At 47.7% G+C, this 26,717-nt stretch overlaps 1 protein-coding gene across 2 annotated transcripts in view; it reads right to left on the reverse strand.

Annotated features, from left to right (window-relative positions):
- Positions 1-26,717, reverse strand: part of MYO5B (myosin VB) — a 267,195-nt gene that overhangs the window by 23,684 nt on the left and 216,794 nt on the right. The window contains exons 21-35 of one of the 2 annotated variants that reach the window (XM_073589752.1): positions 25,703-25,942; positions 19,102-19,338; positions 13,608-13,692; positions 12,769-12,917; positions 5,948-6,067; positions 5,702-5,842; positions 5,028-5,087; positions 4,690-4,926; positions 4,476-4,564; positions 4,175-4,252; positions 3,538-3,736; positions 1,890-1,983; positions 1,523-1,666; positions 1,252-1,403; positions 463-552 (exon numbers count right to left, since the gene is read on the reverse strand). In XM_073589752.1, the coding sequence (XP_073445853.1) occupies positions 463-552; positions 1,252-1,403; positions 1,523-1,666; positions 1,890-1,983; positions 3,538-3,736; positions 4,175-4,252; positions 4,476-4,564; positions 4,690-4,926; positions 5,028-5,087; positions 5,702-5,842; positions 5,948-6,067; positions 12,769-12,917; positions 13,608-13,692; positions 19,102-19,338; positions 25,703-25,942 (2,115 nt within the window). The remainder of the gene's footprint in view (positions 1-462; positions 553-1,251; positions 1,404-1,522; positions 1,667-1,889; positions 1,984-3,537; positions 3,737-4,174; positions 4,253-4,475; positions 4,565-4,689; positions 4,927-5,027; positions 5,088-5,701; positions 5,843-5,947; positions 6,068-12,768; positions 12,918-13,607; positions 13,693-19,101; positions 19,339-25,702; positions 25,943-26,717) is intronic. The other variant, XM_073589753.1, reaches the window with a different exon arrangement.

The following is a 26,717-nucleotide window of genomic DNA, read 5'->3' on the forward strand; positions in this document are numbered from 1 at the left end:
CACAGATTCTATAGGAGGCAAGAGGCAAAAATCATTTTAATGAAACACAATAACAAAATCGATTTCTAGCTCGAAATACATGCATGAGTTAAAGTCGATATCCTTTAAATCTATCACAAAGGTACTTTTTAAATCGACACCGATGACGGCTAGCGGTTTGGCTTATTTCAATAGCAAAGACATGACATTTCATCACATGACATTGTGGCCAGAATGGAAACGAAACTGCCGGGACAAAGAGAGGAAGAGAATGGAAACTGGAACATTGTGGCGTATTGCAACAATGAAGGACTGCCCCATTATTTGCTATAGGCGATGATATCTTTTGCCATAGGTGGCCAGGTGTTCATTCACGCTTCATGGTGACCCCTGGCGCCTCGTCACTGACTGTAAGCGCTGTCACCTCATGGAGCAGTCAGATCCCAAGCTTTATACGACTAAAGGGACCATATGACGGCTCACCTCATCCCCGCTGTATTGCTTCAGACAGTGGAGAAGACGGCTGGAGTTGGAGAGCCAGAAAGACGTCATCTGGAAATCATCGTTGTGTTTCTGTCAAAACAACAAAAAGTAGTAATATTATACTGAGAAAGGGGAAAAAAAAGTCAGGAGACAAAATTGAGTGCTCCGTCCTTCTCTTATTCTTCTAGGTAATTTTCTACCTTAATTTTATTTGAGTGTTACCATTCCCTTTGTTAATGGGGTGTGAAATTGGGATACACTCTGTTAAAGGGAGGATAGTAACACAGAGTTCTCCAAATATTTGTATATTTCCAGGAGGAACAACAGAGAAGCTGCCATATGCAGAATACTAGGAAAATATGCTCCGCTTTATGAAGACTACAACAGAGGAGTCAGGGGGGAGGATTAGTCCTCTTTAAAGGGGTTGTTCCATAACTACTAATTATCACTAATCCACAGTATTAGTTTCTGATCGCTGGAGGTCCCATCACTGAGAGCCCAACAGTCATGAGAATCTGTGCAGCGGTCGCACTTGTGCCCTTTGGGTAGGATAGTTCATCTCAGACAATGAATGGAGAGTGCAAACGCAGCCCCATTTAAAGGGAGTGTATTATTGGACTTGGTACCATAAACGTTAGATTGTAGCCAGGTATCCAACACATCAATTCCTGGTTGTTAAAATGTTAGGTGCATGTCTGCCAAGATTTTGGACTATTTCCCATAACAACCAGCAGAATTATGAATACAGCTCTGGGAGTTAACGCAAGACATAAGGTTCAAATGAAATACCTTCAGAACTTTCTTGATGCCGTTGATGGTGGAGGTGAGAAGGGAGTGGACCTTCTGGTCGTCGTTGATGTAGTCGGCGTGCCTGATACACATGAAGAGGATATACGCTGGCAGGCACGGCACGCTCGTAGATATCAGTTGTGGCTTCAGATCTGGTGGAATAAAGGAAACGGCCAATGTGAGGACCCCATCAAACAGCTCCACAAATCTCCGCTTCAGAAGAATCAACCCTGACTTTTTTTTGCAGCATCGACTTCCCAACATTTCTGACCTGCGATGAGGTTCCTGATGAGGAGAGGCTCATCCTCCTTGTAAAACTCCAACATCCCCTGGAAATCCTTCTCGATGCGCTGCACCGTCACCTGTCTGCTCAGTTCGGACTGCCTCCTCTCTGGCTGTATAATGTCCGCCGCTCCTGTGTAGTAAAAGGGTACATATAACATGAGGAACGATAGGATGGAGATACTCCTGACTAGGCAAACATGGCTCCTGCAAATATTTTAGCGCCTGCTGTTTTTTTTCGCACACAGCTTCTATGCAGCTTCTGTGCTCGTGTTGTAACAAACAAAACTCCCTTTCACCGGTCTCTCTTCTTGCAAAGGATGGTTTGGGCTGCAAGATCGGGCCGTGTGGATTACCTTCTGAGTCTTGCACTTTCTTCAGATAAAGCTTGAGTTGTTTTTTCAGTTTCTTCTCGTTCTTTTCAGACTTCTCCAACAATTCCTTCAAGTCCTGATGGGAGAAGAGAGAGAGTTACTTATTCATCAGCTCTTCTTTCCCCAAATGGAGGCAACAATCTGGCATTCTCAGAAAAGTCGAACTGAATTATAAAGCGCGGACCTAAAGTGAGTTTTCTTTTTTATTGTTTTAGGTCTACATTTTACCATACACCATTGTACCTTATACTATAAGGAGGACTATGTGGGGCCATTATATTATATGGAGTACTGTGTGTAGCCCATTATAGTGTATAGAGGACTATGTGGGGCCCATTATACTGTATAGAGCACTATGTGGGGTCCATTATACTGTATAGAGAACTATGTGGGGCCCATTATACTGTATAGAGCACTATGTGGGGCCCATTATACTGTATAGAGCACAATGTGGGGCCCATTATACTGTATAGAGCACTATGTGGGGCCCATTATACTGTATAGAGCACTATGTGGGGCCCATTATACTGTATAGAGCACAATGTGGGGCCCATTATACTGTATAGAGCACAATGTGGGGCCCATTATACTGTATAGAGCACAATGTGGGGCCCATTATACTGTATAGAGCACAATGTGGGACCCATTATACTGTATAGAGCACAATGTGGGGCCCATTATACTGTATAGAGCACTATGTGGGGCCCATTATATTGTATAGAGCACTATGTGGGGCCCATTATGCTGTATAGAGCACTATATGGGGAACATTATGCTGTATAGAGCACTATGTTGGGACCATTATACTGTATGGAGGACTATGTGGGGGCCATTAAACTGTATATAGGACTATGTGGGGGTCATTATACTATAAAGAGCAATATGTGGGGCCCATTATACTGTATGGAGGACTATGTGGGGCCCTTAAACTGTATAGAGGGCTATGTGGGGCCATTAAACTGTATAGAGGACTATGTGGGGCCATTATACTGTATAGAGGACTATGTGGGGCCATTATACTGTATAGAGGACTATGTGGGGCCATTATACTGTATAGAGGACTATGTGGGGCCATTATACTGTATAGAGGACTATATGGGGCCATTATACTGTACGGTGCATTATGTAGATCTATTATACTGTATTTAGCACTATGTGGGGCCCATTATACTCTATGGAGCACTATGTGGTGCCCATTACACTGTGGTAAGGGCTATGTGGGGATCACATTTGGGGCACCATTCTTAAATGAGGGGTACAGTAAGGTCATCATACTGTGGTATGGTGGTAAGGTACTAAGGAGGAATTTACTGTGGGGGTATGAGTTTGTTAGGGGGGACTTTTGTTGCCTCATACCTTATTATCTGTATTATTAATTAATTCAAGATTTTTCTATCCTTTGTTGTGACATATTTAAATTAGGTAGGATATATATCATTTTATGATTGGTGCGGGTACCATCGATCAGACTGAAAATAAAGGGGCTAGACATAGGGTGTATCCCCTCTAAGTTTTGCCTGCATAGTGATGCTCCCATCCACTTTGCTTTTTCAAGAACCATTTATTTGAATGGAGATTGACTGCAGTGTCTATGGGGTTGGACAGCAGCGGTCGTAGCTAGCCCACTTACCAGATTCTCATTGGTGAGCCGCGTGATTTCGTGCTGTAAGCCCAATTCCACCTGCGCCTCTGGGGATAACTGCATGGCCTGGAGGAAAAGTTGATGCTGTTTCTCCAATTCCTCTTTCATTGCTTCAATCTGATCAGACAGCGCCTCCACCTCATCATCATGCTGCTGGCTCTGAGCCTGTAATTGGGCCTCCAGGAGCCTGTGATGAAGACCATTCATGACACCATTCACAAACTATCATTTTTCTTTAGATTCTCTTTTCACACTATTTTATTTCCTGCTCCAGGGATTTAAATCCTCTGCATAGATATTTGTAACAAAAATGCTGTCTACCTGCAGTCACCACTAGGGGGAGCTCACTGCATACTGTGCTATTATTGAGGTCAATGTAAAAACCGTATGCAGTCAGCTCCTGAGCTCCCTCTACTGGTAGCTGCAAGAAGCCAAAATGCTTTCTCATTTTGGCTTGATGCTTTATTTTTCAGGGGCTCAAACTTTCAGGGAGATCAGTGCACTGACTGGCGGTTCTGTGGCTATGCTGAAATCTTGCCACTGGCATAATTTATTTTGATTTTCTTGTAAGACAGAAAAAGAGAACTAGATGCAGTGAAAGGAGAAGAAGGAGGAGACAGACAACCTGGCCACTTGCTTTAAGCCTTGATAAGCCAGGCCCAGCTCACCGTCTTCGTTCAGATACCCCCAGTCCTCAGTCTTTCTAGAGAAAAAGTACAGAGAAAAAGAAAGAAAAAAAAAAGAAAAAGATTGCAGGGAAAGACAAGACAAAATAAAAAAAAGATGAGAAGAAAAGCGAATATGAAAGTGGACAAGCCTCTACGAGCAGAAGCAGCTAGGATATACTATTTTCCCTCCCATACAGTATGTACTTTTTTGCTATTTTTGACTCTCGCCCGGTCCTGCACTAGCAGCCAGCCCGTTACCTATTTGTCTCGCAAACACCGTGGTATGCCTCAATGGCGTCATCTTGGTCCATCTCCTTGTTGCTATTGGCCCAGTTTGCTTCCGAATCCTGCATAAAAAGTGAAAATTTTCGCACAAAATTGGTGCAAATTTCAGAAATGTTGCAATCACAGCAACCCCAAAATACTGGAAGCCGCGGAGCCGCCTTCCTTTTACCGCAGAGTCATCATTTACCGCATTCTTGTCGGAGTCTTTCTGCTGCGCCGAATTCACGATCTGCGTCCTGAGGATCAGCACCTCTTCCTTCCGCACCTCCAGCTCCTCCAGGGCGGTCTTCAGCTGGTTCAGGAGGAGGGTGTAGCCGCCGGATTCGTCATTGGAGTCTGCGTCACCGGCGGAATCGGCGATGGCTTTTCTTAACTCGTTTAATTCGTTCTTCAGCTTCTTGTTTTCAGACTCCAGTTCTTGTCTCTGCAGTAAGATGGAGAAGTGAGTCACAAGGCGCCATCGGCCCAGGGTCAGTGAAAGAAGACGGGCCCAAATCTGTACCCAAACAGCAGGCGCTTCGCTACCTTCAGGTTGTTGTAGGCGATGTCTGTGTCACGGTCTGCGTCGTTTACGGTCTCAATGACCTGGATACAAAGAGAATATCATTACACGCAGCTGCGCGATACATAACGGCACTAAAGGGGTCTTCCCAGTTTATAAAGTGGCAACTTCACATTAGGATTGGTTGAGGGCCGCCTTCTGGGACTACCGCTTTCTTGAGAATAACATTGAACATAACTTATTAAATTGGTAGCCCGGTAATAACTTACTGATCGACAGCGGCTCCATTCATTCCATATCGGGCTGATGAGCGCAGCGAACGGTTTTTTTCGGCAGCCCAATAAAAAATGGTTGGAAATTTGATATGTGACTCCATTCTAGCTGGGATAAAAATTCAGCAGTCGGAGACCCACGTATCGATGAGTTGTTGTCACCAGACAACCCCTTTAAGTTTTCCCTGCACAGCGGAAACCCAGCTGCACACGGTCCCATCACTAACATGGAGTTGTGGGCTGTCAGGAGCGCCGCTGTGCAGTGCAAAAATAGTAATGGTGATGCATCGCTAAGCCGATGCTAGATTCTAAGAACACCCCTTTAAAAGGGTCGGCCATCACAGGAATTCATCATATCAAGCCCCTTTAAATGCCACGATGCCGGGAGAAACTGCAAAGGATTGTAAAGAAATGCCTGCGGCTACCTGAGACTTCTTATTTTCCTGTTGCTCCTTCTTGTCCAGTTGGTTCTGCAGCTTCTTCCTCTCCAGCTCCAGCTCTCTCACCCTTTTCTGCAGCTTCAGGAACAGAGTCATGTCCATCGCAGCCTTCTCCAGCCCAGCTTCCTGCAAGACATTCACAAGGCAAGAGTTTACCAAAGCCAACTGTCATAGACAAGGATACGGGGCAGCGGTAGTACTTGGACCCAAATCTTGCAGAAATGCTCTTACCTCCACCTCCTTAATGGTATCCTCTGTGTCCCCAATTTCAGAGGTGGATATTGAGGGGTAGTTGGAATCTGATTCCAGACTGCTTTGGTTAGATGGGTTTCTGCGATGGCCCGGTGTTTGCTAGAATATAAGAGGGGGTATATAAATATGGATCTAGAAAGCCAGACACTCAGTGGTGAATACTATCTATTGTAGTTGGACACAATTCGAGTGACTATCTTTTAATATTCTGTTATATTTACATCTAATATTCTGTGCCAATTAATTTCTTAATATATACGTATCTTTATGGCATTTGTAGCGCCGTTTTTTTGGATATAGAGCTCCAAATTCCCTGCATACTGAGTTAAATGATTACTAACTGCCTGCAGCCAATAGAATATCATTTAACTCAATGCTTGGGATTTGGAATTCTGTAAGGGAAAAAAAAAAGGAGACCTGACTATCAAAAGGATATATTAAGAAATAAATCAAAAGAGAATTTTTAAATAAAAATAGCTTTTAAAAAGGCAAATATTTACTTTAGCTAAGCAATTAAAGCGGGACTTGTCACTATGTCACATCACCGCTGCCTTCTACTGGGCCACCGCTCCCTGTGCCCCATCGGACTCACCAGATTGCAGCTTCCCGGCGTGTCCCAGTCTGTGCCCCTGCTCTGACGACAGCGCTTGCTTCCTCCCGGGCGCGCGCTCCCCGCAGCTCTCTCCATGCACGAGCACTTCCTCCTCTCTGAGCCGGTCACTCCACCAGGTCCTCTCTATGGTCAGGAGGACCCTGACCCGGGAGCTCCTCCCCACGCTCCCATATCAGGCCGTCGCTCCCTAGTGACGCTGCCTGATCGTCACTTGCCTTCCCTTGTGATTCTGGCCCCTCTTGCTGGCGTTCGCCGCCGCTTCCTCCACGTCTCGTCTCCTGTCTCGCTCTCTCATATGTGTTACCTGTTCTCTCCTATGTTCCAGTGTTCCTGCCTTGCCAGCCCACAGCTCCAGTCTCCTGTGTTCCTGCCGTTCTACCCTGGTCCAGTCTCCTGGGTTCCTGCCGCTCTACCCCAGTCCAGTCTCCTGGGTTCCTGCCGCTCTACCCCAGTCCAGTCTCTTGTGCTTCTGCCCTAGGTACCAGCTGCCGCGGTAATAGTTTCCTCTGGGCCTGTTCCTAACACTCCCTGTATAGGGGGTGGTCCACCTGGTCCGCTCGCCAGGGGAGGTTCGTTGCCGTGGTCCAGTGGGTTCACCTTCAGGGTTCCTAACAGTACGATCAGGCCATGAATCCCGCTGGTGCCTCAGCAGCCACCCAGAAGGAACTGGCGACTCTACGAGACAACCAGGCCCGCATTATGACTTTCTTAAAGTCTATGGAATCCCGGTTATCGGCACTACAGCCCTCTGATCCCGGAAGTACCTCTCAGCTGGCCAGTCTCCAGCAGGAACTGGTCCAGCAACGCGATACTCAGGGCCATATTTTAAATTATATGGCCTTGGTGGACAATCGACTCCTCTCTCTCCAGCCTGCCGCGGCTGCCCCCGCTCAGGCGCCGCTTCCACATCCACCGCTCCGTTTAGCTAAGCCTCCGCGGTATGGCGGAGACCCCCGATTGTGCAGGGTGTTCCTTAACCAGTGCCAATTGCATTTTGAGTTGCTACCTCAGCAATATCCCACGGATCGTGCCAAGGTGGCTTTTATGGTATCTCACTTTGAGGGCGAGGCATTGGCCTGGGTAAACCCCCTCTGGGAGCGAGACGATACGGTGGTTTCCCAGCTTTCCACGTTCCTCGAGACCTTTCGCAAGGTCTTTGACGAACCGGGAAGCCTGGCCTCAACTACGGAGTCCCTCTTTAACCTCCGCCAGGGTACTCTCTCGGTGGGCCAATATGCCATTCAGTTTCGCACCCTGGCCTCTGAGCTTGGGTGGAATAACGAGGCTTTGGTGGGAGCATTTTGGCGGGGCTTGTCTGCTCGTATCAAGGACGAGCTGGCGGGTTGGGATACTCCCACGTCCCTGGAGGATCTCATTTCCCTGGCGACTCGCATTCACCTGCGATTCCAGGAGCGCTCCCGCGAGTCTACCAGGGAGAGAAGACTTCCTCGTGTTTCCCTAGCAACCCGCAGCCCCTCCGGTCCGCAATTTGGCTCTACCTCCGCTGTCCCGGCGTCTGAACCCATGCAGGTATATCGCCTCAAACCGGCAGAGCAGCGCCGCCAGGAGAGGTTCGACAAGGCACTCTGTCTGTACTGCGGCAGTTTCTCCCATCTTCTGCGCTCCTGTCCAGTGAGGCCGGGAAATGCCTCCGCCTAGGACAGGTAAGATTGGAGTCCCTAGGTGTTAGTGATACCTCTTTCCCCTTGACCCTTCCTGTCCTATTGAATCTTGGTTCCTCCCGCGTCTCTGAGCTGGCCTATGTTGATTCAGGGGCTGCCGGGAATTTCATCCAGCTCGAGGCGGTCAAAAAGTTGCAGATACCTGTCAGATCCTTGGAGTCTCCTCAGCAGTTAGCTTCTGTCGACGGCGCTCCCCTGCGGGAGGTCGTTACCCTGGTCACCGAAGAGGTTGAGTCACAAGTCGGAGCCCTACATCGGGAGAAGATAGCCTTCTTGGTATTGCCCTCGCTATCCCACATACTCCTCTTAGGTCGTCCGTGGTTAAGGACCCATGAGCCCGTCCTCGATTGGCGATCTGGGGACATTCTTCGTTGGGGTCAGTCGTGCCACTCTTCGTGTCTTCTTCCCGTTCAGCCAATCCAGTCGCCTAGGATTCCAGTGGCGCCCGGGGGTTTGCCTTCAGCCTATTGGTCCTTCGCGGACGTTTTCAACAAAAAGGAGGCAGAGTGCCTTCCCCCACATCGTCCTTATGACTGCCCCATCAATCTCGTTCCAGGTTCTACACCACCCTGGGGCCGAATTTATCCCTTGAATCCTCTCGAATCTCGAGCCATGTCTGAGTACGTCCAGGAAAATCTGGCTAGAGGCTTTATCTGGAAGTCTTCCTCACCCGCAGGCTTCTTTTTCGTGAAGAAGGAGGATGGGGCTTTTCGTCCATGCATCGACTACCGGGGCCTCAATGATATCACTATCAAGAACAAGTACCCGCTGCCCCTTATTCCTGAGCTGTTTGATCGATTGTGGGGGGCACGAATTTTCACCAAACTGGATCTCCGTGGGGCCTACAATCTCATCCGCATTCGCCCTGGTGACGAATGGAAGACCGCGTTCAACACCAGGGATGGCCACTACGAGTATTTGGTCATGCCCTTCGGCTTGTGCAATGCTCCCGCAGTGTTCCAGGAATTCGTGAATGGCAATTTCCGAGATCTCCTGTACTCTTGTGTGGTAGTGTAACTGGATGACATTCTTGTCTTTTCCTCGGATTTGGCTACCCAAAGGAAGAGTGTTCATCTAGTTCTCTCACGCCTGAGGGAGAATCGCTTGTATGCGAAACAGGAGAAATGCTCCTTTGAACAAACCTCTCTTCCGTTCCTGGGGTACATTGTTTCTGATTCAGGCTTAAGCATGGATCCAGAGAAAGTGTCAGCCGTGCTCAACTGGCCGCAACCTCATGGAGTCAAGGCAATTCAACGATTCCTGGGTTTTGCCAATTACTACCGGCAATTCATCCCTCATTTTTCGTCCTTGACCGCACCCATCTCCTCTCTGATTCGTAAGGGGGCCAACCCGCATGTTTGGACCTCAGAGGCCGAAGAATCCTTCCTTGCCCTGAAACAAGCCTTTGCTTCTGCTCCAGTCCTTCACCGCCCGGAGAATAACAAACCTTTTATTTTGGAGGTGGATGCTTCTGCCATCGGGGCCGGAGCCGTACTCTCCCAGAGATCCCCATCCGGGCGACAGATCACCTTTCCTCTCGAAGACGTTCTCCTCTCCGGAACGCAATTACTCCATTGGTGACAGGGAGCTTTCGGCCATCAAGATGGCGTTGCAGGAGTGGCGGTACGTTTTGGAAGGAGCTGTGCATCCTTTTAAGATCTACACAGACCATAAGAACTTGGCTTACATCCGATGGTCTTTGTTTTTCGCTCGGTTCGATTTTGAATTGCACTTTTGCCCGGGTAGTAAGAACCTCAAGGCTGATGCGTTGTCCAGATCCTTTCTTGCGGTCGATGCCGAGGAGGACCCTACGCACATCGTGGATCCCTCCAAGATCATCACAGTGGCACCCCTCAGGTTGTCTACCCTACCACCGGGTAAGACCTTCATCCCAGTGGCCAACCGGAAACGAGTCCTGCATTGGAGTCATGCTTCCAAGATTGCAGGCCATGTTGGGTTGAAAAAGACCCTTCGTCTAGTCTCACGCTACTATTGGTGGCCTACTCTTCCCCAAGATGTTTGTAGCTTTTTAGCCTCGTGTCCATCCTGTGCCAAAAACAAGGTTCCCAGGCAATTACCTTCTGGACTCTTGCACCCACTTCCAGTTCCTTCAGCTCCCTGACAGTACATTGCTATGGCCTTTATCACTGACCTACCCCGCTCTTCTGGATGTACTGTCATCTTGGTCGTTGTGGATAGATTCTCCAAGATGGCCCATTTCATTCCCCCGTCTGGACTCCCTTCGGCTCCTGAATTGGCAAAGATTTTTATCCACCATATTTTTCGTCTCCATGGCTTCCCTCAACGTATTGTCTCTGATAGAGGAGTCCAGTTCACCTCCCGATTTTGGAAAGCGCTCTGCAAGTTTATGAACATCACGCTGGATTTCTCCTCCGCTTATCACCCTCAGACCAACGGTCAAGCAGAGCGTACTAACCAAATTTTGGTTAATTACCTCTGTCACTTCTCCAAACGCTCACCAGAACGACTGGTCTGACTTGCTACCATGGGCCGAATTTGCGTATAACAACCACGCCAACGAATCTTCTGCCAAGTCTCCCTTCTTTATCGTCTACGGGCTACATCCAGGCGTACCTCTACCAGTTCCTCCTGTCTCGGGTGTGCCGGCTGCTGTTCTTCTGTCTGGGGAGTTCTCCAGGATCTGGCAGGAGACCCTTACCGCTCTCGAACAAGCGCGGGTTCAGATGAAGAGACATGCAGACAAAAGGCGCTTGGATCCACCTCTCTATCATCCTGGCGACAGAGTGTGGTTATCCTCCAAGTTCATCCGCCTTAGGATTCCTTCGCACAAATTGGGTCCCCGGTATATTGGACCCTTCGAGGTCTTGCCCCGCATCAACGACGTTTCTTACAAGTTAAAGCTCCCTGCCTCGCTTCGCATCCCCAATTCGTTTCATGTTTCTTTTCTGAAACCTGTAGTCCTCAACCAATTCCATGCCACTACCACCCGCACCCCCCCAGCCTGTTTCCGCCGATGATGTCTTTGAGGTCAAAGACATTCTCGCCATGAAAAGGTTAAGGGGAAAGACCTTGTTTCTGGTCGATTGGAAAGGTTTTGGCCCTGAGGAGAGATCTTGGGAACCTCGGGAGAACATTCAAGCTCCCCGGATTTTGGCTAGATTTCTCTCCAGCTTTGGGAGGGGGGTGCGTAAGAAGGGGGGTACTGTCACGTCACCGCTTCCTTCTGCTGGGCCACAGCTCCCTGTGCCCCGTCGGACTCACCAGATTGCAGCTTCCCGGCGCGTCCCCGTCTGTGCCCCTGCTCTGACGACAGCGCTTGCTTCCTCCCGGGCTCGCGCTCCCCGCAGCTCTCTCCATGCACGAGCACTTCCTCCTTTCTGAGCCGGTCACTCCACCAGGTCCTCTCTATGGTCAGGAGGACCCTGACCGGGGAGCTCCTCCCCACGCTCCCATATCAGGCCGTCGTTCCCTAGTGACGCTGCCTGATCGTCCCTTGTGATTCTGGCCCCTCTTGCTGGCGTTCGCCGCCGCTTCCTCCACGTCTCGTCTCCTGTCTCGCTCTCTCATATATGTTACCTGTTCTCTCCTATGTTCCAGTGTTCCTGCCTTGCCAGCCCACAGCTCCAGTCTCCTGTGTTCCTGCCGTTCTACCCTGGTCCAGTCTCCTGGGTTCCTGCCGCTCTACCCCGGTCCAGTCTCATGTGTTCCTGCCATTCTACCCTGGTCCAGGCTCATGTGTTCCTGCCGCTCTACCCCGGTCCAGTCTCCTGGGTTCCTGCCGTTCTACCCTGGTCCAGTCTCCTTTGTTCCTGCCGCTCTACCCCGGTCCAGTCTCTTGTGCTTCTGCCCTAGGTACCAGCTGCCGCGGTAATAGTTTCCTCTGGGCCTGTCCCTAACACTCCCTGTATAGGGGGTGGTCCACCTGGTCCGCTCGCCCAGGGGAGGTTCGTTGCCGTGGTCCAGTGGGTTCACCTTCAGGGTTCCTAACACACTATTGTTCTCCCTATTATACAAATCCTCTAAGCCAGGGATTCCCAACCTAAATAGACGTTTCTCGCTCGCCCCTGTTCCATTATTGCATTTTATTAACCAATTTGCTAGGCTTATATAAAGCGGTTTGAGTTTCCGTGCCATAAAAATTAAAGCTCTTGATCAGTGGAGCCTGGCTGGTGATCCCTTTAAGTCGGGTTACTGCTTATCAATTTATACGTTATTTTATAGGGGTAACTTAAGTCTTTAAAACTTTTCTGCTGCCTTTTTAAAAGCATGACTAAAAGAGTCCCAAGAGAGAGAAGAGTCCAGCTCTACTGGGCATGTGCAGCCTTGCAGTCACATGATGAATAGGAACGGTATGTGGGTGGGACCAAATATTAAATTAGTGCTGGACTCCCACGGTCATCACACTGTCGGGGGAGAGGTCTATGATGGTTGTACTAAGTGGGCCTCCACCAATCTGATCAATTCAACGTCCCCCTTTTAATTAATTTCCCTCTTGCCTGGAGGTGCATTGTGAACCCACTGACCTTGATGAGGGTGACCTCCTCCCGCAGGTTGTCATATCTCTGCTCCAGCCTGGTGTATTCCTTCACCAAGTTCTGGTGGCGGGCTCTTTCTTCTTCCAGGTCCTTCTGAATTTCCTGATTTTCTTTGAGTGCGCTCTGGGTAAACTCATCTGAAAAGGAAGAAACAAGAAAGTCTAAGTCTGATAATGAGCCAGAAGCAGCGCCACCCCTGTTCAGAGGTTGACTCTGGTACTGCAGCTCAGTTTCATTGAAGTGACTGGGGCTGAGCTACAAAACCTCACACAACCTGATGCCAGGGGGTGATGTTTTGGGAAGAAAGCAGCCATGTTTTTTTTTCCAATTTTGGACAACCCAATTAATAGCGGCATCCCATCTAAATTAAAAATATTTTAAAAATATTATAATATGAATATATAAGTTGTGCTGTTCCTCCTAGAAATTTAATAATAAATTGACAAGTGGGTGTTAACAGTTGGGGGGGTGTCCCCACACAGCCTGACACGGTCCAATCAGTGCCAACAGTGCAGGTACACGCCTCTAACAAAAAAGTTGTAATAACGAATTGTCGCTTTATTCATACATTTCCAGGAGGAATAAAAGAGGGCTTAAAAAAAGGAGAAAAAAAAAGACATGATACAGAATTTTCATTTTATAGGCAAAGAATCCAAATGGACCTGTTGGGACCTCTTTAAATTAACTTGAATTTTATGGGGTTGTTCACTACTTTAAAAGAGCCAAATTGGAAAAATGCAGAAAAATGATTCCAAGATGGAACCTGTGGCGAAACAACTTCTTCCTGACTCCGCGGAGGGGAAGCACATATGGCCTATACGTCGTACCTTCAGAGCGGAGGAGGATTCGTTTGTTAAGTTCTTCTTTTTCGTCTTTTAGTTCGATGTTCTCCACTTCCAGCTCAGAGATTCTCTGTAAAATCGGAGCAGAGTCATTACACAAAGTCCCGGACTGGAATCGCTCCGCTGTCCTGGTCGGGATGTTATTTAAAGATTTTTGCCTCTGATTCCTTTACAGTGAACCTAGATTTTTTAATGCATTGTTGTTTTTAATAATTATTCTGTGCGGATTCATTTTTAGTACAACTTTATGTTGGTTAAAGTCACACTCCGAATAATACATAATAAAAATAAGCCTGTGTTCAGACACCACTAGGGGGAGCTCAGGAGATTACTGTATACTATGTACCACGAGTTCCCCAGACTGGTGTCTGCGGGCAGCAAGAATGCTAGAATTTAACTTGTCATTTAAAGGGAATCTGTCATCAGGTTGTTTTTGCATTGCAGCATGATGAAGGGACAGAGAACCTGATTCCAGCGATGTGTCACTTTCTAGGCTGTGTGTGGGTATTTCAATACAATCAGCAGGAGATTGTCCCTGCAGGACTAGGTGTCTTGTGCCTCCTAGTCAACTGCTCTGTATAACCCCACCACTGATTGGTAGCTTTCTGCCTATGCACAGGGTACATAGAATGCGGCCAGTCAGTGGTGTAGGCGGGGCTATACAGGGCTCAACATTCGGAGCTCTGCTAAATCTGCAGTAGAGAAAACTAAATAAAATAATTAATAAGCATACTTGCCTCTCTTTCTGGTACCACTCCACCTCTCAACACTTTTGCCCACCAGTGATCTCATGACATTGTTTATGGGACATGATTGCTGCAGCCCATCAGCCACTTCTGATTGGCTGCAGCCTTCACAGTTCCATCTGATAGAATTGTGAAGGCTGCATACCAACAGAGGCCATTGATGGGCTGCAGCGGTTACATGAAATGAACAATACCACAAAACCGTTGGGGGACCCAACAGCGCTTGGAGCGGCACCGGTCCGGGAGGCAAGTATGTTTTTCTTCTTATTTTACTTAGCACACTGGGGCATTCAGAAGAGGTGGATTGGCCACCTGCCGGGAGGATGCCAGGGACACACTTTTGGCATCAGTATGGATCTGTGCATCTTACATGTCTGGAGCTCTATGGGGCACACAGTAAAAGTTCCTGCATTTTCTCTCTGCTAGTTCTAGTCCGGTGGGTGGGATCTTCTTGGTGTGATGTCAGAGCTGTGCAGCCAATCAGATTGCTGCTTCCACTGCAGGCTCACACACACAAGAGAAGCTGCAGCCGCACCCCCCTTCCTCTGGGTCTTTTCTTCTTATTACTAATTTTTTTTCTATGTGTCTTAGCATGGAAAATAGAGTCTATAGGATGCTGGATGGTGAACAAGATGACAAATGTGAGTAGTAGGCAGTTCACAGGACTATGCTGCAGCAGCCTTGGACTACCAGCATGGTCCCCGGCCAGGGTCCTGAGAATCTTATTGCTTGTCCTCTATGTAGTAGTTAGATATGGGCATAGGCACATTATAATGAGGGCAATCTGGGCTACTGCCCAGGGCTCCAGGCTCTGGTGGGCCCATCGCCAGATTACTCTCACATATCCCGGCAGAGAGCTTTCCTGGTGCTGCGCTGCTACAGAATGGCAGGGCCGCTCGAGAAGAGCTCCCGTCATCTCTGCTGTGAAGTGCCAGCGTGATGTCATCAGCTGGTATGTACGCGCTGGCCGGTAGAAGTGGAGCCTTGAGGACCGGAGCAGAGCGCCAAGGAAACAGGAGCCAGGTGGGTAGGTCTGTAGGTGTTTTTTTAATTAACTTGTGTATGGGTGTAAGGGCTTGTACTGCATATAGGTGGCTATAAAGGCCCTTTTACATTTAGCGATGCACCAGCGATCCAACCAGCGATCCGACCCGGTCAGGATCGCTGGTGCATCGCTAAATGATCGCTAGTGAGCTTTCATACAGAAAGATCTCACAGCGATGCAGCAGCGACGCAGCGCACGATACTTACCATTCACACACAGCGATCCTGCGTCCTCCCGCCCGCGTCCAGCGTCGCTCGTCGTCACAGCAGGAAGTCTCAGCAGGAAGCGCCCGACGAGAAATGGAGCCGGACATTCTCGCGCGATCAGCGATGGACAGCGGGGGAGCCGGTCGCTGGTAAGTATCACACATAGCGATATCGCTAGCAATATCGCTATAACGTCACAAAACCAGTGACGTTTTAGCGATATTGCTAGCGATATCGCTTAGTGTAAAACCCCCTTAAAGGGGTTCATACTGCATATAGGGAGCAAGGTGGGGCTCACACTGTATATAGTAGGCTATGTGCAGGCCCATACTGTACACAGGAGGCTATGTGCAGGCCCATACTATACACAGGAGGCTATGTGCAGGCCCATACTGTATACAGGAGGCTATGTGCAGGCTCATACTGTACACAGGAGGCTATGTGCAGGCCCATACTGTATACAGGAGGCAATGTGCAGGCCCATACTGTATACAGGAAGCTATATGCAGGCCCATACTGTACACAGGAGGCTATGTGCAGGCCCATACTGTATACAGGAGGCTATGTGCAGGCTCATACTGTACACAGGAGGCTATGTGCAGGCCCATACTGTATACAGGAGGCTATGTGCAGGCCCATACTGTATACAGGAAGCTATGTGCAGGCCCATACTGTACACAGGAGGCTATGTGCAGGCCCATACTGTACACAGGAGGCTATGTGCAGGCCCATACTGTACACAGGAGGCTATGTGCAGGCCCATACTGTATACAGGAGGCTATGTGCAGGCCCATACTGTATACAGGAGGCTATGTGCAGGCCCATACTGTATACAGGAAGCTATGTGCAGGCTCATACTGTACACAGGAGGCTATGTGCAGGCCCATACTATATACAGGAGGCTATGTGCAGGCCCATACTGTATACAGGAGGCTATGTGCAGGCCCATACTATACACAGGAGGCTATGTGCAGGCCCATACTGTATACAGGAAGCTATGTGCAGGCCCATACTGTATACAGGAGGCTATGTGCAGGCTCATACTGTGCACAGGAGGCTATGTGCAGGCCCATACTGTATACAGGAGGCTATGTGCAGGCTCATACTGTACACAGGAGGCTATGTGCAGGCCCATACTATACACAGGAGGCTATGTGCAGGCCCATACTGTATACAGGAGGCTATGTGCAGGCCCATACTGTACACAGGAGGCTATGTGCAGGCCCATACTGTACACAGGAGGCTATGTGCAGGCCCATACTGTATACAGGAGGCTATGTGCAGGCCCATACTGTACACAGGAGGCTATGTGCAGGCCCATACTGTATACAGGAGGCTATGTGCAGGCCCATACTGTATACAGGAAGCTATGTGCAGGCCCATACTGTATACAGGAAGCTATGTGCAGGCCCACACTGTACACAGGAGGCTATGTGCAGACCCATACTGTACACAGGAGGCTATGTACAGGCTCACACTGTATACAGAAGGCTATGTGCAGGCTCATACTGTACACAGGAGGCTATGTGCAGGCTCATACTGTACACAGGAGGCTATGTGCAGGCCCATACTATACACAGGAGGCTATGTGCAGGCCCATACTGTATACAGGAAGCTATGTGCAGGCTCATACTGTACACAGGAGGCTATGTGCAGGCCCATACTGTATACAGGAAGCTATGTGCAGGCCCATACTGTATACAGGAGGCTATGTGCAGGCTCATACTGTACACAGGAGGCTATGTGCAGGCCCATACTGTATACAGGAGGCTATGTGCAGGCTCATACTGTACACAGGAGGCTATGTGCAGGCCCATACTATACACAGGAGGCTATGTGCAGGCCCATACTGTACACAGGAGGCTATGTGCAGGCCCATACTGTACACAGGAGGCTATGTGCAGGCCCATACTGTACACAGGAGGCTATGTGCAGGCCCATACCGTACACAGGAGGCTATGTGCAGGCCCATACTGTACACAGGAGGCTATGTGCAGGCTCACACTGTATACAGGAGGCTATGTGCAGGCCCATACTGTATACAGGAAGCTATGTGCAGGCCCACACTGTATACAGGAGGCTATGTGCAGGCCCATACTATACACAGGAGGCTATGTGCAGGCTCATACTGTACACAGGAGGCTATGTGCAGGCTCATACTGTATACAGGAGGCTATGTGCAGGCTCATACTGTGTATAGGAGGCTATGTGCAGGCTCATACTGTACACAGGAGGCTATGTGCAGGCCCATACTGTATACAGGAGGCTATGTGCAGGCCCATACTGTATACAGGAGGCTATGTGCAGGCTCACACTGTATACAGGAGGCTATGTGCAGGCTCATACTGTACACAGGAAGCTATGTGCAGGCCCATACTGTATACAGGAGGCTATGTGCAGGCCCATACTGTACACAGGAGGCTATGTGCAGGCTCATACTGTACACAGGAGGCTATGTGCAGGCTCATACTGTGTATAGGAGGCTATGTGCAGGCTCATACTGTACACAGGAGGCTATGTGCAGGCCCATACTGTATACAGGAGGCTATGTGCAGGCCCATACTGTATACAGGAGGCTATGTGCAGGCTCACACTGTATACAGGAGGCTATGTGCAGGCTCATACTGTACACAGGAAGCTATGTGCAGGCCCATACTGTATACAGGAGGCTATGTGCAGGCCCATACTGTATACAGGAGGCTATGTGCAGGCCCATACTGTACACAGGAAGCTATGTGCAGGCTCATACTGTACACAGGAAGCTATGTGCAGGCCCATACTGTATACAGGAGGCTATGTGCAGGCCCATACTGTATACAGGAGGCTATGTGCAGGCCCATACTGTACACAGGAAGCTATGTGCAGGCTCATACTGTACACAGGAAGCTATGTGCAGGCCCATACTGTATACAGGAGGCTATGTGCAGGCTCATACTGTACACAGGAAGCTATGTGCAGGCTCATACTGTACACAGGAAGCTATGTGCAGGCTCATACTGTGTATAGGAGGCTATGTGCAGGCTCATACTGTATACTGTTTATAGGAGGTCATGTATGGGATCATACTGTATATAGAAGGCTATATAGAGACACACTATATATAGGAGGCTAGGTACAAGCTCACGCTGTATATCGGGAGCAATGTGGGGGCTCATATTGTATGCAAGTGGGCTGTGTGGGGGCTCATACTGTATATCGGGAGCAATGTGGGGGCTCATACTGTATATCGGGAGCAATGTGGGGGCTCATATTGTATGTAGGGGGGTATGTGGGGGCATATTGCCTGGGCCTGTGAGCTGTTATTCTCATTGCACTATGGCTCTATTTATAGATGTGCACCAGAGCGCCTGTGTTACTCGCATCATCTATCATAGGGGATCATGTGACAAGTCACACCGGGTACCGGAACTGGGGGGCCCACGCCTTCTAAGCTGCCCGGAGCCCTGGCTACTCTTAACCAGCCCCTGGCTATGGGCCGTCACCTGTTGCAGCTGCTGCTTCTCCGTCATATACGAGTCCTCTGCGATCTTCCTCTCGTCTCTGCTCTTGGCGAGTTCTGCTCGGAGCGCCTCGATCTCTTCCTGTAAGCTACTCAGCTGGTTCTCGTCTTGCTGGTTCTGCCGCTGCCGCTCCAGCTCCTTCTGCAGCTTCTCTACCTCCACGATGTGCGACGATGTGACGGTGGCAAGTTGTTCCTTCAGGTCTTTGTGTTCTTTGTTCTATAGGAAAGGGACAGGGATCAGTAGACACCAAGTGAGGAGACAAGCAGGCCAAATGCTGCAATGTGCAGACACGGGAAGGAGGACACAATATGTCAGATCATTGTTATAACAGGCTCCCTTTGTGAATATGATGGGGCCACTGCACAACAAAAGCCTGACTGGAGATTTACTTATGTCACAGTTTGTGGAAAAGTAGGTGATTTCTATGACCACTTCAATCCAAAGGAGTAGTGATTAAAGGGGTCTTCGGGTTTTCTGGAAATGACCCTTTTATTGTACACTGAAAGGTTCTGGACCTTCCTACCATCTATACCAGATGGCTGCGTGCAAATAGGGTGCCATAGTTCTTGGCAGTGCGAATCCGAGGACGCTGTGCAAAAGATCATTTCACCCGACGAACAAGCATTTTGAACGGCAGCCTGATAACACGGCAAGATAATCGTGAAACGAGAGTTTTTACCACTACTTGTTCACAGTAACCTTGCAATGTAAATGTATCTTTAAATCATGTGAATATTATAAAGACAAGCTAATAAAATAACACTGTTATATAGTAAAAAATAAAGTTTCAGAAACTTTTTTCCAAGTGCGATAAGATGGTGGGAAAAAAGAAACAAACAATGCAATCCTGTCCTGGTTTTTGTTTCCATGCTGTTTATTTTGTGGTTAAAATGACCTGGCATTGTGATTCTACAGGTTAGTGCCGTTATGGAGATACCAAAATTGTAAAGGATTTTTTTTTTTTTTTTTATAAAGATATACAATTTTATTTTAGTGGTTTAAAAAAAAAACAAACAAAAAACCTGAATTTTGCACGAAAAAAAAAAATTGTATAACCATTTTCTCAAATTTGTGACTTTAAAAAAAAAATAAAAAAATCAATATTATTTTTCCTTTCAATGGAGCCATATCTGGTTGTGTTTTGCGTGTGGCGAGCTGACATTTTAAATGATACCATTAAACGTTTAATTGCCTTTTCTTGCATCATTTGGTGAAGGTGACATGGGCAAAAACAATATTTCTGCTTGTGGTCATTGAAGGAAAACCTTGCTGGCCATGTGATAATGACGCTGGTTGTATTGGACGATGCCCTGGTAGCTGTAACGAGCCCTGTGCCTGTATCCTGATTAGTTCTTCGGACCGTGCTGGGATTTCCTGCTGTGATAGAGGCAGACAGAACTGCAAAATCACAGTCTGGACACAAGCTGATGCCCAGACCGGTTCGACCGAATACCTAGCGTCTGTGGGAGCCTCGGAGAGCATATTATCTGAGAAAATATCCATTTGGCATGTCCGATGTTGGACTGCCCATTGTATTGTCTCCTGGAGATAAGCTGGCGACAGAGATGTCTGTCGACAGCTCTTTTGCGAGGGAATGACAACAGCCATCTATTGTGTATAGCAGCAGGCTTAATCCTGGCCATTATAAAGACCATAAATAAAAAACATTTTATTACATGTGGCTACGAGTTGTCCCTGTTCACATTCACAGACGATGTTCATGATTGCATTTGAGATGAAATAAGAATAAAAATAGGCAAAAACGAAAAAAAAAAAACAACCCACAAGCCTATAGCTTTCTGGAACGAATTGTCTATTCAAGAAGCTTAATTTTGTATTAAGGGACCAAAAAGAAAGAAAGAAAAAACAAACAGTTAAGCGCTCATCGTATCCAGCACACAACAAATGAGAAATGGCGCAACTTATCCTCAGGGATCAGCGGCAATAGAGAATAATAGCAAGTGCCGGGACCGGGCGACTAATCTTATAAAGCCGACTCTTCTGTGAAAAGAAGGACTGGAGATTGTTACAAGGTTCCAATAACGGAAGTATTTCACAATGTGACAAAGACGGGGGCAGCTGCGGCTGTATAACTAGAACCCAATGCGTTTCATTGTCCTTCGGGTCACAGGCTTTAAATATCACAAATAATCCCAAAGTAAAAAAAAAGAAAGAAACGACTAAATGTTTCTGAGCTCGCGATGGAGGGGTTCAGAGTAATGTGGTGTTATCCGGCAGACCTCACCCACTGGCTCATGATAAAAACAAGTGAACCGTGTGTTCCCTTATTATAGCCCCTTGTATAAAATAGCCAGTAGACTATGCTACTAATACAGGTAAAAACAGCAGAGCGAAGAATATCAGCCGTGCTCCTCACATCTTCAGGTTTTTAGGACTTCCATACTATTGAATGATGATGATATAATGTGATAATTTTGCCTTCAAATCAGGACCTGTTAGGGCAACCTGGGGACTAAAAAATAAAAAATATTGACCTACACTGTAAGACATCCATCAGCTGGGGAAGCACAACTGGGTCAGAAAGTGTATAAACCTGGAAAGTGAGAATTAACCCAAACAAACATAGGAAAGAAAGTGCAAAGAAGCAATCAGGTGGCATATTTTATAAACATTATGGCATTACACCCTGTATTATACTCCAGAGCCGCACTCACTATTCTGCTGGTGCAGTCACTGTGTACATACATTACATTACTGATCCTGAGTTACATCCTGTATTATACTCCAGAGCTGCACTCACTATTCTGCTGGAGCAATCACTGTGTACATTACTGATCCTGAGTTACATCCTGTATTATACTCCAGAGCTGCACTCACTATTCTGCTGGTGCAGTCACTGTGTACATACATTACATTACTGATCCTGAGTTACATCCTGTATTATACTCCAGAGCCGCACTCACTATTCTGCTGGAGCAGTCAATGTGTACATACATTACATTACTGATCCTGAGTTACATCCTGTATTATACCCCAGAGCTGCACTTACTATTCTGCTGGTGCAGTCACTGTGTACATACATTATATTACTGATCCTGAGTTACATCCTATATTATACTCGAGCTGCACTCACTATTCTCCTGGTGCAGTCACTGTGTACATACATTATATTACGGATCCTGAGTTACATCCTGTATTATACTCCAGAGCTGCACTCACTATTCCGCTGGTGCAGTCACTGTGTACATACATTACATTAAAGATCCTGAGTTACATCCTGTATTATACTCCAGAGCTGCACTCACTATTCTGCTGGTGCAGTCACTGTGTACATACATTACTGATCCTGAGTTACCTCCTGTATTATACTCCAGAGCTGCACTCACTATTCTGCTGGTGCAGTCACTGTGTACATACATTACATTACTGATCCAGAAATGATCCTGAGTTACATCCTGTATTATACCTCAGAACTGCACTCACTATTCTGCTGGTGCAGTCACTGTGTACATACATTACATTACTGATCCTGAGTTACATCCTGTATTATACTCCAGAGCTGCACTCACTATTCTCCTGGTGCAGTCACTGTGTACATACATTATATTACTGATCCTGAGTTACATCCTGTATTATACTCCAGAGCTGCACTCACTATTCTGCTGGTGCAGTCACTGTGTACATACATTACATTACTGATCCTGAGTTACATCCTGTATTATACCCCAGAGCTGCACTCACTATTCTGCTGGTGCAGTCACTGTGTACATATATTACATTACTGATCCTGAGTTACATCCTGTATTATACCCCAGAGCTGCACTCACTATTCTGCTGGTGCAGTCACTGTGTACATACATTACATTACTGATCCTGAGTTACATCCTGTATTATACTCCAGAGCTGCACTCACTATTCTCCTGGTGCAGTCACTGTGTACATATATTACATTACTGATCCTGAGTTACATCCTGTATTATACCCCAGAGCTGCACTCACTATTCTGCTGGTGCAGTCACTGTGTACATACATCACATTACTGATCCTGTACTGATCCTGAGTTACATCCTGTATTATACCCCAGAGCTGCACTCACTATTCTGCTGGTGCAGTCACTGTGTACATACATTACTCACCTTAGATCGTGATATACAGTACAATCACTGGGAACATATAATACTTAATTTGCACTGATCTTAAATTACAATCTGTACCATATTCAGGAGCACACAACTCTGCTGCCTACAGGGCTGAAATCTGTCAGTACTATTATTATTATTATATATTTATATAGCACCATTGATTCCATGGTGCTGTACATGAGAAGGGGTTACATACAAACGACAGATATCACTTACAGTAAACAAGCCAACAATGACAGACTGATATAGAGGGGAGAGGACCCTGCCCTTTCGGGCTTACATGCTACAGTATGGTGGATAGGAGACAGTAGTTTGGGGGGTTGCAGCAGCTCCGGTGTTGGTGAGGCGGTAGCTCCGATGGTGTTGAGGTGGCCGTATGGTCATTACAGGTTGTAAGCTTTTTTGAAGAGATGGGTTTTCAGGTTCTGTCTGAAGGATCCAAATGTGGTGGATAATCGGACGTGTTGGAGCACAGAATTCCAGAGGATGGGGGATATTCGTCTATAGTCTTTGAGGCGATTGGGGGAGGAGCGAATAAGTGTGGAGGAGAGAAGGAGGTCTTGGGAGGACCGGAGATTACGTGAGGGAAGATATTGAGAGATTAGTTCGGAAGTATACGGAGGAGACAGGTTATGGATGGCTTTGTAGGTCAGTGTTAGTATTTTAAACTGGATACGCTGGGAAATTGGGAGCCAGTGAAGGAATTTGCAAAGAGGGGAAGCAGGAGTGTAGCGAGGAGAGAGATTAGTCGGGCAGCAGAGTTAAGGATGGACTGGAGGGGTGCAAGATTGGTAGAAGTTAGGCCACAGAGGAGGGTGTTGCAGTAGTCGAGGCGGGAGATGACTAGGGCATGCACAAGCATTTTGGTTGAGTAAGGGTTGAGGAAAGGACGGATTCTGGAAATATTTTTGAGCTGGAGGCAAGAGGAGGTGGAGAGAGCTTGGATTTGCGGCTTGAAGGACAGGGCAGAGTCAAAGGATACTCCGAGGCAGAAGATTACTGGGACAGGGGAAAGTGTGAATTCATTTATTGTGATAGATCAGGTAGGGAAGACATGCGAGATGGAGGAAAGATAATTAGTTCAGATTTGTCCATATTGAGTTTGAGGAAGCGAGAGGAGAAGAAGGAGGATATGGCTGATAGACACTCCGGGATTCTGGACAGCAGAGAGGGGATCTGAGTGTCATCAGCATATAGATGGTACTGGAAGCCATAGGACTTTATGAGTTGCCCCAGGCCATGTGTAAAGATTTAGAAGAGAAGGGGTCCTAGGACAGAGCCTTGAGGGACTCCAACAGAGAGGGGGTGGGATGAAGAGGTAGTGTGGGAGTAGGAAACGCTAAATGTGCGGTTGGTAAGGTATGAGGAGATCCAGGATAAGGCAAGGTTTTTAACACCAAAGGAGGAGAGGATCTGTAGGAGGCGATGGTCAACCGTGTTGAAGGCAGAGGACAGGTCTAGAAGGAGAAGTATAGAGTATGGTCTGTTAGCTTTGGCTGTAAGTAAGTCGTTAGTAACTTTGGTGAGGGCAGTCTCAGTGGAATGGTGGGGACGGAAGCCAGATTGTGGGTTGTCGAAAGTGAGTTAGATGCAAAGTGAGAGGAAAGTTCAGCGTGGACGTGCTGCTCCAGGAGTATTCTCTACCGATTCAGTTTCTGCACTGAATTTGTGGCAAACTGGTAAATTACATTCCGGTACTTTACTGCAATCTGACGTTGTAGAAACTTGCCCTCGTTCTTCATTAGTTCAACAGTTTCTGTAACTACTAGCACAATTGTGAATGCAGCTCTGAAGTATAATACTGGCTGTAATTCAGTATAAGTAAGGCTAGTTTCACATTTGCGCTTTATAGCGCTGCGACGGCCTGCGCACGGCCGCCGCTAAGCCCCGCCCCCTGTCGGCCCCCTACCCGCCCCTTCCGGTCATCGCCGCCTTCTAGTGCACATGGGCGCTTGCAATCTGCGCACCCTATCTTTAGCATAGGGTGCGCAGATCGTGCGCTGGCCGTGCACTAGCAGGATTTTGCCGTGCGCTGCGCACTTTTGAAGGTGCGCCGTGCGTGCCGAAATGCAACATGCTGCGTTCAGCGCACATGGGCGTACCTTCAAAAGTGCGCAGCGCACGGCAAAATCCTGCTAGCGCACGGCCAGCGCACGATCTGCGCACCCTATGCTAAAGATAGGGTGCGCAGATCGCAAGCGCCCATGTGCGCTAGAAGGCGGCGATGACCGGAAGGGGCGGGCAGGGAGCCGGCAGGGGGCGGGGCTTAGCGGCGGCCATGCGCAGGCCGTCGCAGCGCTATAAAGCGCAAATGTGAAACTAGCCTAAAACAAATGATTAGCTCCATAATTTTTTTCTAAAAAGAAATCACTAGAATAATTAATAATTAATGACCGATGACAAGTATCAGTCATCTCGGAGCTGTAATACAACACCTGACATCTCTTACCACACATCAGTGGGTTTACGTCGTTTACCTGGTCGTCAATCTTCCTCTGCAGTTGCACCACTTTGTTCTCCATGCCCACGCTCAGCTTCTTAAAGTGCTCTGCCGTCCTGGCCTCGATCTTCAGCTGTTTGAGCTCCCGTCGGGCCATCATCCTGCGGAAATAGCACTGGACAACAACGGCTGCGCTGCGGAACTTGACGAAATTCTTTCGGGCGATCCATCTTCTCAGATGCTTCTGAATGATTTTAGCTTTGTGCTGAAGCAGGAGCTGCAAAATAAAAAATAAATAATAATGGCTTAATCTATTTCTTTCCATGTCTGCTGCCTTTTCTCCCCCACAACATGCAGTCTCACAGACACAAAGAGGGGCTGCAGCTGCAAGCTTCAATCTGCATCTCCATTACTGATCATGTACGCGTTAGTAAAAGGTGGACTGTGAGCGAGGAGGATGCCAGATGGTAATAATACGTGTGCTATAAAGGGAACCTGCCACCAGGTATTTGCTACCCCATCTAAGAGCAGCATAATGTAGGGGCAGAGACCCTAATTCCAGCAGTCACTTACTGGGCTGCTTGCTGTAGATTTGATAAAATTACAGTCTTCCCTGCTGCAGCTCTACCAGTTATCTGAACTGTATATGACCCCATCCACACCACTGATTGGCAGCTTTCTGTGTACACTGTGCATAGGCAGAAAGCAGCCAATCAGAGATGGGGGCGGTGTTGGACTACATGGCAGCCATTTTACTAGTCCTCTAGTGATAATCTTCTGCTGATAAAACAATGATTTTATATAAAGTATAGCAAGCAGCCCAGAAAGTGACACATTGTTGGAATCAGGGTCTCTGCCCTTATATTAAGCTGCTCTCCAATTAGGTAGCAAAAATCTGGTGACGGATTCCCTTTGAGATTTTTTTAGTATTTGGTAGGCAATTTATTTTGCGGTAATAATAAAGTGTACACCCCTGCTAAAATTGAACCAATTAAGTCCTCAACATGTCCTCTTCTGCCGAGTTGATAACAATCTTATTTATCATTTTTTTT

The sequence above is a fragment of the Dendrobates tinctorius genome, unplaced genomic scaffold, assembly GCF_039654945.1.
Source record: "Dendrobates tinctorius isolate UK_male_01 unplaced genomic scaffold, ASM3965494v1 ptg000113l, whole genome shotgun sequence".
Classification (NCBI taxonomy): domain Eukaryota; kingdom Metazoa; phylum Chordata; class Amphibia; order Anura; family Dendrobatidae; genus Dendrobates; species Dendrobates tinctorius.